At 42.5% G+C, this 15218-nt stretch overlaps 1 protein-coding gene across 2 annotated transcripts in view; it reads left to right on the top strand.

Annotated features, from left to right (window-relative positions):
* Positions 1-15218, top strand: part of LOC106573022 (reelin) — a 318605-nt gene that overhangs the window by 125296 nt on the left and 178091 nt on the right. For both annotated transcript variants that reach the window (XM_045696831.1, XM_045696832.1), the window contains exon 4: positions 12706-12776. In XM_045696831.1, the coding sequence (XP_045552787.1) occupies positions 12706-12776 (71 nt within the window). The remainder of the gene's footprint in view (positions 1-12705; positions 12777-15218) is intronic.

Raw genomic sequence — 15218 nt, 5'->3', positions numbered from 1 at the left:
ATAATAATAAATCAAAATAAACCTGCAACACCATCAAAGATGTGGCGAATCTGGCTTAAAACAGCACCGACTACATCACCCAGAATGCCCAGCGCCAGAGGAGCATGCGCACAGTGACTCTGCCGTCACAGGTTGCTATGGACGCTGTCACAGGACACAGAACCCATGCCACCACATGCCTCGTCCAAAGGATTTACACACAAACGCAACATAATGCGGCACTCCACCAGGGATCACCGAACCAAACCACCGCTATCACCACCGCCACCAGAAACCAGCAGAGTGCTCCGAACAATCAGCACAATGCAAATGGCTGATAATAATAGCCTAATGCTATATAGCATCTGGGTCGCTGAGCTACCGCACCCAGCGAGCTACAAGTTACTCCCGGCCAACTAACACCAACACAGTGAGGTAAACGTTCAGTGCACAAACATATAAGTGACTTAACCTGTTAGGGCTAGGGGGCAGTATTGACACGGCTGGATAAAAAAATATACCCGATTTTAATCTGGTTACCACTCCTACCCAGTAACTAGAATATGCAGATACTTATTACATATGGATAGAAAACACCCTAAATTTTCTAAAACTGTTTGAATGGTGTCTGTGAGTATAACAGAACTCATTTGGCAGGCAAAACCCTGAGACATTTTCTGACAGGAAGTGGATACCTGATGTGTTGTATTGACTTTAAACCTATCCCATTGAAAAACACAGGGGCTTAGGAATATTTTGGCACTTCCTATTGCTTCCACTAGATGTCACCAGCCTTTACAAAGTGTTTTGAGTCTTCTGGAGGGAGATCTGACCGAACAAGAGCCATGGAACGATGATGTCCCATTAGACACCTGGCGCGAGTTCATGTTGGGTACCCTCGTTCCAATACGTTATAAAAGAGTATGCATTCGTCCACCTTGAATATTATTCATGTTCTGGTTAAAAAGGCCCTAATGATTTATGCTATACAACGTTTGACATGTTTGAACGAACGGAAATATATTTTTCCCCTCGTTCATGACGAGAAGTCCGGCTGGCTTACATCATGTGCTAACGAGACGGAGATTTTTGGACATAAATGATGAGCTTTTTTGAACAAAACTACATTCGTTATGGACCTGTGATACCTGGAAGTGACATCTGATGAAGAGAATCAAAGGTAATGGATTATTTACATAGTATTTTCGATTTTAGATCTCCCCAACATGACGTCTAGTCTGTATCGCAACGCTTATATTTCTGGGCGCAGTGCTCAGATTATTGCAAAGTGTGATTTCCCAGTAAGGTTATTTTTAAATCTGGCAAGTTGATTGCGTTCAAGAGATGTAAATCTATAATTCTTTAAATGACAATATAATATTTTACCAATGTTTTCTAATTTTAATTATTTAATTTGTGACGCTGACTTGACTGCCGGTTATTGGAGGGAAACGATTTCCTCAACATCAATGCCATAGTAAAATGCTGTTTTTGGATATAAATATGGACTTGATAGAACTAAAAATGCATGCATTGTCTAACATAATGTCCTAGGAGTGTCATCTGATGGAGATTGTAAAAGGTTAGTGCATCATTTTAGCTGGTTTTAGTGACCCTGTCTTTGACTTGACAAAACATTACACACAACTCTTGTAAATGTGCTGTCCTAACATACTCTAAATTTATGCTTTCGCCGTAAAACCTTTTTGAAATCGTAAAACGTGGTTAGATTAAGGAGATGTTTATCTTTCAAAGGGTGTAAAATAGTTGTATGTTTGAAAAATTTGAATTTTGACATTTATTTGGATTCAAATTTGCCGCTCTTGAAATGCACCTGCTGTTGATGGAGTGCACCACGGGTGGGACGCAGCCACCCCTTCATGATTCGCTTCGTGAGCTTCCCTCGCAAGCAAGGCCCCCAGCCACGACCGGAACGGGATTAAAGGTACAGCGGTTCCGTCTTCATTCCAAGACTGGACTCTACCACCACAAAGTAAGAGTCCATTGTTGTCATCTTTCATCACAACAAGGCGGTTTAAGGTCGTATCCTGAAAGTTCACGCCATCTTGGGCTGCAAGGGCTAGGTCTTGGAAAGCCGCTGTTCTCTCTCCCACAGACAGCCTGGGCCCCCTCACCTCCCAATTTACTGAGCTCGAGGCTTGGTAGCTTGTCCTCAGCCAGGATTCTGCCGCTCTTCGAACCCAGGCGATTGTTCCACACAATTTAGACAAGCTACTGAATCGTTCGGGCCCGACAAGGCGCACTAGAGCTACACCCCAGGGCTTCCTCTTTGGCCTCTCTACTGCTGGAGTTGGTCCTTGGTCTTTCATCTGCGGTCGCGGTGCGGAGTCTTGCAAGTCTGCCCCAACATCAGTATTGCTGGGGCCTGACAATTTTTCTGCCTGAGACCTGGTGACTACAGCTGAGAACGCTCTTCTCTGCAACCTTTTAACGTCATCAGCCACACTGGTCACTATCTCACTGGCCGTCTTCACAGGCCACTCAGCCTCAGGCCAACTCAGGAACTCTGGGCCTTGTTGCCACTCTGACCCTTCATCGAGTTCCTCAGGAGTTGCTCCCCTTGTGATGATGTCTGCTATGTTCAGTTTGCCCTCAATCCACCTCCAGTCTTCCACTGGTCCAGCCTTCTGGATCTCTCCGATGCGGTTAGCGAAGAAAGTTTGGTAGCCATAGCTATCCTTGTGAATTGCTCCCAGGAATGTTTGGCTATCCACGAGTGGACCCAGCGTGCAACCTTGATGCGGCAGTGCTTTACAAGGTATTTTCTCAGGCGGATCGAAAAGACAGCACCACATACCTCTGCCTTAATCACGTTTCCTTTCTGGTTGAGAGGGGTAAGCTTTGCTTTTGACTCAACCAGCCTCACTACGACCCCATTCTGCATCTCCCAACGGAGATAGAGCACCACACCGTAGGAAGCCTCACTCCCATCTGAAAACGTGACTCCCATTGGATGGCCTATGGCTCCAGTTGGTGTGAGGCTTCTTTCGAACCTGATCTGGGCAAGTCTCACATATTCTTCGAGGAGTCTTATGGAAGCCTCTCGTAGTTTTGGTGAGAGTGGGTCATCCCAAGTGTCCTTAACTGGACTGCTTATACTCGCTTCTTGGTAAGCTTCTCTCACAAGCATAACCCCTTTCTGCTTTGCTGGTGTGGCAAGACCAATGGGGTCGTAGAATCCAGCGATCTGGCTTAGCAGCATCCGACGGGTCAATGGGTTTGGAGTTTTACCTCTGACTTCCTCTTCGCTCAAATCAACTCCTGTTCTCATCTTTCCTCTCTTCTTTGAGAAATTTACAGAGGTCATCACACGAAGTTTGTCGGTCTCTGGTTCATAGCCGACTCCAAGTGCTTTGCTCTCTTCGTTGCGCATCTGGTTGGGTAACACCAGCGTTTTGGGCACACTCACAGTTGCCTTACTGATACTGGCATCAGTTGTGGTTGCGGACCTCCCACTTTGGCCTGATAAGACCCATGGCTTAACCTCTTGGGGCTAGGTGGGACGCTAGCGTGCCACCTGTGGTGCACTCCATCAACAGCAGGTGCATTTCAAGAGCGGCAAATTTGAATCAAAAATAAATGTCAAAATTCACATTTTTCAAAAATACAACTATTTTACACCATTTGAAAGATAAACATCTCCTTAATCTAACCACGTTTTACGATTTCAAAAAGGTTTTACGGCGAAAGCATAAATTTAGAGTATGTTAGGACAGTACATTTACAAGAGTTGTGTGTAATGTTTTGTCAAGTCAAAGACAGGGTCACCAAAACCATAAAACCAGCTAAAATGATGCACTAACCTTTTACAATCTCCATCAGATGACACTCCTAGGACATTATGTTAGACAATGCATGCATTTTTAGTTCTATCAAGTTCATATTTATATCCAAAAACAGCATTTTACTATGGCATTGATGTTGAGGAAATCGTTTCCCTCCAATAACCGGCAGTCAAGTCAGCGTCACAAATTAAATAATTAAAATTAGAAAACATTGGTAAAATATTATATTGTCATTTAAAGAATTATAGATTTACATCTCTTGAACTCAATCAACTTGCCAGATTTAAAAATAACCTTACTGGGAAATCACACTTTGCAATAATCTGAGCACTGCGCCCAGAAAAATACGCGTTGCGATACAGACTAGACGTCATGTTGGGGAGATCTAAAATCGAAAATACTATGTAAATAATCCATTACCTTTGATTCTCTTCATCAGATGTCACTTCCAGGTATCACAGGTCCATAACGAATGTAGTTTTGTTCAAAAAAGCTCATCATTTATGTCCAAAAATCTCCGTCTCGTTAGCACATGATGTAAGCCAGCCGGACTTCTCGTCATGAACGAGGGGAAAAAATATATTTCCGTTCGTTCAAACATGTCAAACGTTGTATAGCATAAATCATTAGGGCCTTTTTTAACCAGAACATGAATAATATTCAAGGTGGACGAATGCATACTCTTTTATAACGTATTGGAACGAGGGTACCCAACATGAACTCGCGCGCCAGGTGTCTAATGGGACATCATCGTTCCATGGCTCTTGTTCGGTCAGATCTCCCTCCAGAAGACTCAAAACACTTTGTAAAGGCTGGTGACATCTAGTGGAAGCAATAGGAAGTGCCAAAATATTCCTAAGCCCCTGTTTTTTTCAATGGGATAGGTTTAAAGTCAATACAACACATCAGGTATCCACTTCCTGTCAGAAAATGTCTCAGGGTTTTGCCTGCCAAATGAGTTCTGTTATACTCACAGACACCATTCAAACAGTTTTAGAAACTTTAGAGTGTTTTCTATCCATATATAATAAGTATATGCATATTCTAGTTACTGGGTAGGATTAGTAACCAGATTAAATCGGGTACATTTTTTTTATCCAGACGTGCAAATGCTGCCCCCTAGACCCAACAGGCTAAGGGAGAAGCCTCCAGCCTTTAAGATCTTTTCCACTCCTTTGGTGATTTTCTCCAGTATCTGCAAGTCATTGTGGGACGTCAAGATGTCATCCACATAACTATCTTCTACCACAACTCTGCGCTCCTCAACCATGGCTGCAAACTGGGGCAGGTTGGCTGTTTCTCTCATTGCCACCTGGGCGATACAACCAGCAGGTTTATCGCCAATGTTGACCCTGACGACAGCAAAGACTTCGATCACCTCCTCAGGATTGTCTCTCCAGAGGAATCTATGGAGGTGTACTTCTTTGTCTTCTAGCCAGACAGAGTTGTAAATTTTTTTCACATCGCCCAGTGCGGCGTACAACCCAGTCCTGAATCTCAGAAGCACGCCCCTTATCTGATTTAGGACATCAGGACCCTTGTACAGTAGGTCATTTAAACTTATTCCCATGAATTCTTGGCTACTGTTCCAGACAATTCTTACAGGGGTAGTGGTTGAGTGAGGATTAGGAGCAACTAAATGACTGATATACCACTTAGGTCCCTTCCAGCTATCGATTTCCTCCTGGGTGACTTTAATGGCAGCCCCTCTTGAGACCATATCGTGGAATTGCTCTCTGTACGCAGCCTTCCATTCCAGCTCCCTCTCCAGTCGTTTCTCAGTGTTTAAAAAGGTCGCTTCCACTGCACGTCGATTGTCAGGCAGCGTTGTGGGGTCTCCTTTCCACGGGTAAGCTGCGTCCCAGTGAGGGGATTCGCTGTGCTTGTCAGCTTGCACGTAGGTCAGACATTCCTTTATTTTCTCCAAGTCTCTTTCCTCTCCTAGGGTCATTTCCTTGCCTCCAGGGGGGCACCTACCGCATCTGCAGCCACCACACTGAGGATCACAGGCGGCGGCAATACTGTCCCACTTAAACCATTCAAAAACGTCTTTGTTGGTAGTTGCAGTGTTTCGGAGGATTGCGTCGTCTTCTTCCACCGAAACTCCACTGGGTCCTCCCGTCTTCACGAGAATCTCTTTGTACGCCCTTGAAGCTGTTCTCATTGACCTAGTGAAATGTGTTTCAGACCTGTGCACTGCTAGGTCTATCACTTCAAAGAGGTCAGGATGCGTTCCACCAACAGTCTTCCCAAGGGGACCATCCCAGAGGACGAGGTCTCCAACTACTCTGACTGGCTGTGGGACCAGGCGACCCTCCCTGTGGCTAATCAACAGGTCGATCTTTTCGGGCCGGACCAAGTCCTTGAGTTGAACATTTGGAAAGAACTTCTGCAGTTGCTGTGGCGTGACAGCTTGGTTCACTTTCGCAACATCTTCCAAGCCGTAACAGAGGAGTTTGTGCTCTGCTATTGTACCTCTGGGAGTTTTTACTCTCAGCCTCAGGGTATACTTCATGGTATTAATGGTTTTCTCCATCCCTCCAACACCTTGGACAATCAACTTAATGTTCTCACCATTTAGCTTGAGACGCTCTGCTGCTTTATTAGAGATATAATTAGTATCTGAAGCGAGATCAATCAACGTACCGACTAGCTGGCCAGAGTTTGTCGTCACATCCAGTAGCATCATTATGACAGGGCGCTCTTTTGGCTCACAACCAATGCTAGCACACACTTTTGTCGTGATCTTATTTGAAAAGGCTTCTTTGAACTCTGCTCGCACCTCTGGAGAAAGTTTGGCAAGGAGCTCCTCCTGTTTGTTGGTTAGTCCAAGCCCCCTTTTCCCCAATTTTGTGTCGCTCTGCTCTCCGCTCTTTTCCTCTTTCTTCTTGATCTGTGACTTTGGACAGAGCAAGTAATTGTGGTCTGAAGAGCCCTCTTTCTGACAGTTATCCTTTGAGCATAGATACTTTTGTGTGCAGCCGCCATCATCACCATGAAGGCGCAAGCACTTAAAGCATGCTCCTGCTCTCCTAAGCTGAGCCTTCTTGCCTGTCAGATTGAGCTTCTTGAAGACCTTGCAGGCGAACAGCCTACCTCCATGCTCGTTGTCTCCACATGTGATGCATGAGCTTGGTTGAGCGCCCTTTAGGGTGTTTCCTGATGTGGCTCTGGTGAATGCCCTCTTTTCTTTTTTCTTCTCGCTCGACCTCTCAGTATTGTCCGCCGGGCTAGGCTGTAGCTGGTCTAGCTCCTCGAGAATGTCCTCCTGCTTCTTCAAGTATTGCAGTAGACAGTCAAAGTGGTTGCGTGGTGAAAACTCGCTTCCAGGGTCATTTTTGTGTGTTATCCACTTTTCTTTCAGGGAGTCAGGAAGCTTACTTTCAATCAACTGCACAACCACTCGGTTCTTCACAGCATCTTCCTCCCCTAAGACTTGTAGGTCACGAAGAGCTCTCTCCACGGCTTGAATCAGTTCGATTGTCTTCCTCGGATGGTTTCCTTTGATGGGGCAAAGTCCTTGCACTTCTTGTGCAATCAGCAGCGCTATTTTTGGCTTATTTCCGTACTTGTTGTCCAGGAGCCTGAACACGTCTTTGGCGGATCCACAGCTGGACAATACGAGGTCCCTCTTGACTTTTTCATCTAGGCTTCCCAAGAGATGGAATTTTCTCACATTTTCCAATCCATGAGGGTTTCCCAGACGTTGCAAGTCCTCCCATTCAGCTTTCCAGCGGTAGTAATTCCTCATATTACCAGCAAACATGGGCAAGCGTGCACGTTCTAGGCTGATCTGGGGCCTGTAGTTGTAAGTCCCAACTGGCTCCTCCTGCTCCACAAATTTCACTTTTCCCAGTTTCCCTTCGTCGTCGGATTGAGAACCGCCTATCCATGCCCACTCATCCCACAGTTTTTCACGCCTTTTCTTCAACTTCCGGATCTGGTCCTTTGACTCTGTTGCCTTGGACCGAGGGATCAAATCTTTCCACTCATCCAATCCTCGTTCGAAGTTGTTGACCTCCCGTTCCAGGTTCCTATGAATCAATTCACATTCCCTCCTGGTCATATGGTGGTGATCGGTGTCCTCGGCCTGGTCCATGGCTGATCCAGCCTCTTCAGTGAGGGTGGTAATCTCCGCCTCAGCGAACCTTGTCCAGAATCTGATCAGGATGACTTGTTCAGTTTCATCAAACTTACAGTCACATTCTGCTGTTTTTCCGTCAATGTTTTCCGCCTTCTTTTTGGCTTCATCATCGTCCACTTCTCTCAGGGCCGTGGCATACTCAAACCCTGCATCTCTGACTCTGGAGTGATCCACTTTAAAGTTCCTCCACTCACTTCTCATTTCACTTTCCCCCAGTGCACTAGCTCTGGAGGTGAGGTAATTGGCTCTTCTAGTGAACGCAGTCTGGGCTGCAGACCGCTTCTGTTTTACCCTCTCCAGCTCCTCCTCTGATGCTGCCATCTTGCCAACTTTTCTAGCGTTTAACTCAAGCGCAAGTGTTTTCTGCCAACTGGGTTTTAAGTAGTCCTTTAACTGTAGACTCTATCCTCTTCTTGGCTTTCACTCAGTAATGATTTGCCTAGTAAGTCAACAGATGACCAGACAGCTTTATGGGTGGACTGTTTGCTTATCAGAAGTTAGTCTCGTGACGAATGTTCTAGCACTTGCATTATCCATGTAAAGGAGAACCGTGGTTTATGACTGTTCGGATTTTCGTTATTTAGCCCTCCGAAAAGGTTCACCAGGAAGCACACAATGTCATGACTCGTGTTTTGTCCTTAATTTTATTTTAAATCAAATGACCACAGGTCATAAACCTGAAATACAACAAACAAGTAATGACAATATATTATTCAGATATATTATTTAGTATATATAATAATAATAATAATAATAAATCAAAATAAGCCTGCAACACCATCAAAGATGTGGCGAATCTGGCTTAAAACAGCACCGACTACATCACCCAGAATGCCCAGCGCCAGAGGAGCATGCGCACAGTGACTCTGCCGTCACAGGTTGCTATGGACGCTGTCACAGGACACAGAACCCATGCCACCACATGCCTCGTCCAAAGGATTTACACACAAATGCAACATAATGCGGCACTCCACCAGGGATCACCGAACCAAACCACCGCTATCACCACCGCCACCAGAAACCAGCAGAGTGCTCCGAACAATCAGCACAATGCAAATGGCTGATAATAATAGCCTAATGCTATATAGCATCTGGGTCGCTGAGCTACCGCACCCAGCGAGCTACAAGTTACTCCCGGCCAACTAACACCAACACAGTGAGGTAAACGTTCAGTGCACAAACATATAAGTGACTTAAACATCAATGCTAGACTGAGTAGTTCGCAGTTACATACCAACGGGCTGTGTGCTCCTGATGATTGTCTACGGTGAAGTGATTACCAGGTGCTGTAATTTAAGTCTCTAGTGAAGCTACGCATGCGCACATAACGTAACATATTTGAGCATCTAAGAAACTTAAAGAAATCACTCGTTCCCCATTTAATTGAACACATCAGACCCATTTCCTTCTCTTTTATCTATTTATATATATCTTTTTTTTTTTTCCTGAGTGAGCTAGAAATCTCAACACTCACTCTGTCTGCAATAATAGTGTTTAACAGGATTTTCTTTATGAAAACCCAATCTCTGTACTCCCCACTTACAATTATCTGTAAGGTCCGTAAGGAGAGCAGTGAATTTCAAGCACAGATTCCAGCACAAAGACCAGGGAGATTTTCCAATGGTTCATAAAGAAGAGCACATATTGGCAGATGGGTAAAAAATAAGAAAATACATTGAATATCCCTTTGAGCATGGTGCAATTATTTATTACACTTTTGATGGTCACTACAAAGATACATGCACCCTTCTTAAAACTAGGTTGTCGGAAAGGAAGGAAACCGCTCAGGGAGGCCAATGGTGATTTCAAAACAGTTACAGAGTTTAATGGCTGTGATAGGAGATAACTGAGGATGGACCAACAACATTGTAGTTACTCCACAATACTAATCTAATAGACAGTGTGAAAAGAAGGTAGCCTGTACAGAATTGAAATATTCCAAAACATGCAACATGTTTGCAGTAAGGCACTAAAGAAATTATCTTTTTGTCCTGAATACAAAGCGTGATGTTTGGGGCAAAACCACCACAACGTATTACTGAGTACCACTCTTCATATTTTCAAGCATGGTGGTGGCTACATCAGGTTATGGTCATCAGCAAGGATTAGGGAGTTTTTTTAGGATACAAATAAAAGGAATAGAGCTAAGCACAGGCAACATCCCAACAGACACTGGGAAACAAATTATTCTTTCAGCAGGACAATTACCTAAAACACAAGTATACACACTGGAGTTGCTTAACAAGACGACATTGAATGTTCCAGAGTGGCCTAGTTAAAGTTCTGACTTAAATCGGATTGAAAATCTATGGCAAAACCTTGAAAATGGCTGTCAAGCAATGATCAACAACTAACTTGACTTTGCTTCAATAATTAATAATATAATAATGGGAAAATATTGTACAATCCAGGTGTGCAAAGCTCTTAGGTCATTCTAACATGTATTGACTACTTATCTAATCAAGATATATTCGTGTTTTATTTTCCATTCATTAAAAAAATCGTGTTAAAAATTTTTATGTAGAGCGTTGACAAAAAAAATGACTATTAAATTCAAAACGTGGATAAAGTCTAGAGTTGTGAATACTTTCAAAAGGGACTATATCTCTCTATTACGCATGGAAATACTTTGGAACAGATTTCCAAAATCAAAATCACTTTGAGCTGATTTGCTGGTGTCTTTTATATCGAACAATAAAGATATCAAAATACGAACTTTCAAAGTGCAGTCAAAAATGTGATTTTCCTGTGTTTCATATATATTTCCACACTGAGGTTGGGATAATTCTGTGAAATTGTGAAAATTATGATAACGTCCTTTTAGTGTAAGAGCCTGAAATTTCAGTCTGTTTTGGTGGGATGGAGTTTTGGCCTGCCTGGTGACATCAACATGCAGTAAATGATTTAATTAACCAATAAGAGAGAGTTTTCCCCTCCCCACCCAGACCACTCCCAGACAGTCCAAGCTAAATTCTTTCTTGAGAAATTGCTCTTTGCTAAGAAGCAATTTGTTTCTTTTTGACCATTTTAATTTAAAACAATCACAGTAAGGTGCTTAATTGTTACCCATAAATTATTTGATATTGAGATAAAAACAGCTGCATTGGACTTTTAAAAGTGAGATTTATACTTTAAAACTGCAAAATGTTCTCTGCCCCATGGCAAAATGTGAAAGTTGCAAAACACTTTCACTTTGTAATATGTATAATTGCAGGAAATTAACTTTAACACTGAAAAAATGTATCGACTGCCAAGAGAAAGCACCAGTGCTTAACTTGAGCCAGATCCTCTCAGTTTTGTACAATTTTGTTCCAGAACCCAATTTCCAGGATCCGGTGCCTCTCCTGGCATGAAAAATAATTGTCAATGTTTGCAATGTAAAAATTCTAATAAAAGCAATCAGTGTTACTTCAAGTTGACCCCTCTGTGATTCTCCTGCCCCTTGAAAAACGTAATATGAAAACATGCCTGATATTTTAAGAATTGATTTGTGTTGGCCAGGCCTGGGCTTATGGTTTGTGCAACATTGTAGCCTATATAGACCAACACATGGCCATTGCTGTGGTGAGAGAGGTGTCTTTCTATGACCTCTCTCCCTCTCTCTGCTCTGATAGACATGAGCCTGCCACTCTCATCTCTCCAGCATTGTACTTAGGCGGGAAGGGTGCTGGAAGTGTCGCAGCACCCCTGATCAATTGTTATAGAACTACTGCTGTCTGTTCAGAAATACATTTAATAATTCAAAATACTACACCAGGAGTAGGCATATCATTTAGCCACAGAGGATCAATGGCTTATAAAAAGAATATATGCCTAGCTGTGGATTGTGTGTAGCCCAGTCACAAGGCATGCCTACAGTCGGGAACATGCGGCAAATCTGTCATTGAACAGCATGCAGCCAAAACAGGCCTCGCAATATTTGAAATACAATTACGGGAAAACACAGGTTGGAAAGCAAATGTATCCGGTTGACAAGAGAAGACTAATCAGTATGTAGGCTGCCAAATAGGCCTATTGAGCGACCACATTGTTTTACAAAGTAATACATTTAATAATTCAAAATACTACACCAGGAGTAGGCATATCATTTAGCCACAGAGGATCAATGGCTTATAAAAAGAATATATGCCTAGCTGTGGATTGTGTGTAGCCCAGTAAAACAAGAGAGACATAAGCATTTTGCACCAGTGCATCAGCCAATCGCTGGTGAGTCAGTAAAACTGGAAATCTCTTTTAGGACTATAATTTCCTCCTCATATTGTGTCTCCACACATGTAGGTCCAGGCTATTGATGGATTCAAGACTAGGTTGTTTTTCTTGATCTCAGATTCTCAGTTTGTTAGTGTCAAAGTAGCCTGTCATTTTGAAAATTTGTGAGTTATAAAAAAAGATTATGTTAAAGTCTCCAGTCATCTAAAATAATGCAGAATTTCATGAAATGGTCACCCACCTTTTGTTCCGGCACTAAAACGTTTTGCCTGTGAGGTAGGGGAGTGCCCCCAATCAAATCTTGCTGAGGGCCCCCAAAAGGCTAAAGGCAGCACTGCAACACATACAGACAGACATACACCATTATTTTTTAAATCTACGGGTGAACTAAAGCATCTGTTCAAAGTTAATCTTTATATTGATAGTCTCATCTTTACCCTCGGCACAGTTAGACTTAATGCTCTTACTGCATCTCCCTCTATCTCTTTCCCTCTATCACCGCCCCTCTCTCCATCACCGTCCCTCTCTCCATCACCGTCCCTCTCTCCATCACTGTCCCTCTCTCAGGGCAACTGCTACACATCGAGGACAGATCATCTTCAAGGACGCTCTTGCCCAGCAGCTGTGTGAGCAGGGAGGTGAGCAGCAGAGAACACACAAACACAAACCACAGACAGACTAACGATGATGTTTCAACACTACAGATAGAGACGTTTGGGTGTGCTGTATTTCAGTTTATGCTAAACTCAGATATTTCTCTGAGCTGTACTGTTTATAGCTAGTACTCCGCAGCCAGTTTCTCTGTGACAGTAATACGTACACATTGACAGTGCTTTCCCATCATGCACTCTGAGTAGTGGTAATTACATGTTTAGGAGGAAGCAGACTTCCTTATTCAAGCACCCCTCTGACAGATCACTTCTGAAACACTACCCGAGAGAGGTTTGCAATCAAAGGAAAATTAAGTGGGGTTTTCTTGAAGTAGGCTAACTCTGTTTTCACTCTCAAGTGTGGCCCTTAATAGCACTAAGCTATTAGTTTTAGGCCAGTAGTGCCATGGGAAGTACTAGTGGTGCCATTGAGACAGTTCACAGTATACTACTCAGCTGTCTGGACCCATGCCACTATGAAGATATGAAGCCTAGAGCCTCCACTATTGCCTGAAAGAGTGAATGAGTAAGAGAGACAGAAAAGGATTGAAGGATAAAGTTGTACTGTACAATAGGTGACATGGATACACTGTCTGTAGTAAAGAGTGATCTCCCTCTCCTTGCCCTAGGACCCTCTCAACATCAACTATACTGTCACAGTGCCTAGTCGTCTCTGTTTGGCAAAAGACCTGTTTAGGTTTTTTCCTACCAACCTCCAGCATTACACACACACATACAAGATACAGAGACACCGACAGACACAGAAGCCATGCAACCTGCTTCCAACCTCCAGCATTACACACACAGACAAGGGTGCCTGACTTTGTCTGAAGGTGGGGGTGCAAAAGCTTCGGAGGGTGGAGGGATCTGGGGTACCATCCCCAGAAATGTTAGCATTAAAAAATAAATAAAAATATCCTGCAATTGTACACTGTTTCTTAAGAGGGAGAATCCATATTTATTAACAGAACACAACACATTTTCTCAGATTTTGCTATAATGAATTAGATAGAAAAAGTGTTTTAATGTCTAGATTACTAATATACTCCCATCCCTGAAAATCCCAACCATAATAATTAATTAACAGGTCTGAAACCCTACCAACCCTGTGACTCCCGCCCCGTTTCTTGAAAATACCACCCATAATGATCGATTGACATATCCAGAACCAACTCTGTGACTCTCAAAAATATAATGCCCCTCCCCTGACAATCCCACCTACAGTGATGAATTCACAGGCAAACTGTTAAGAACGTGGCCAGGATAACTCATGACAATGAGGAAATTAAATAAAAAATGGAGGAATAATATTGTTTTACCCAATAAGTATTTTAATTTTGTACTTGGTAGGTTAAGAAAAAGCATTGTTTAATTGCACTTTTTTTTTCATCTTGTTTTTGCCACAAAGAATGTGATCACAATAATGTACTAAAGTGAGCCTTGATTTATCTTATATTCATTTTCTTTCGCAATATGAAAGGGTTTTCTGGTAGGGCATTGAACAAAACTGTAAACTTGAAAATGCAATCTGGAATTTGTATTTCAATTTGGTCATTGATTATGTTCACATAAAAATAATATCGTATTATAATGAACAAAATAGGTTATTTTGGCAGATATATATATATATATATATATATATCGATATATATATATATATATATATATATATATATATAGTACCAGTCAAAAGTTTGTACACATCTATTCATTCCAGGGTTTTCTTTATTTGTACTCTTTTCTACATTATAGGATAATAGTGAAGACATCAAAACTAAGAAATAACACATATGGCATCATGTAGTAACCAAAAAAGTGTTAAACAAATCGAGAAATATTTTATATTTGAGATTCTTCAAAGTAGCTTGCCTTTGCCTTGATGAAAGCTTTGCACACTTGGCATTCTCTCAACCAGCTTCATAATGTAGTCACCTGGAATGCATTTAAATTAACAGGTGTGCCTTTCTAAAAGTTCATTTGTGGAATTTCTTTCCTTCTTAATACATTTACATGACATTTTAGTCATGTAGCAGACACTCTTTTCCAGAGCGACTTACAGTAGTGAATGCATACATTTCATACATTTTTTTCTAAATTTTTTGGTACTGGCCCCCCGTGGGAATCGAACCCACAACCCTGGCGTTGCAAACACCATGCTCTACCAACTGAGCCACAGGGAGGGCCCTTCATCGGCCAATCAGTTTGAGCCAATCAGTGTTGTGACAAGGTAGGGGTGGTATACAGAAGATAGCCCTATTCGGTTAAAAACCAAGTCCATATTATGGCAAGAACAGCTCAAAATATCAAAGAGAAAGAACAGTCCATTACTTTAAAACATGAAGGTCAGTCAATGCGGAAAATTTCAAGAACTTTGAAAGTTTCTTCAATTGCAGACGCAAAACCCATCAAGCGCTACGATGAAACTAGCTC

Source organism: Salmo salar, chromosome ssa16 (genome assembly GCF_905237065.1).
Source record: "Salmo salar chromosome ssa16, Ssal_v3.1, whole genome shotgun sequence".
Lineage (NCBI taxonomy): Eukaryota > Metazoa > Chordata > Actinopteri > Salmoniformes > Salmonidae > Salmo > Salmo salar.
This window is presented reverse-complemented; position numbering and strand designations above follow the sequence as displayed.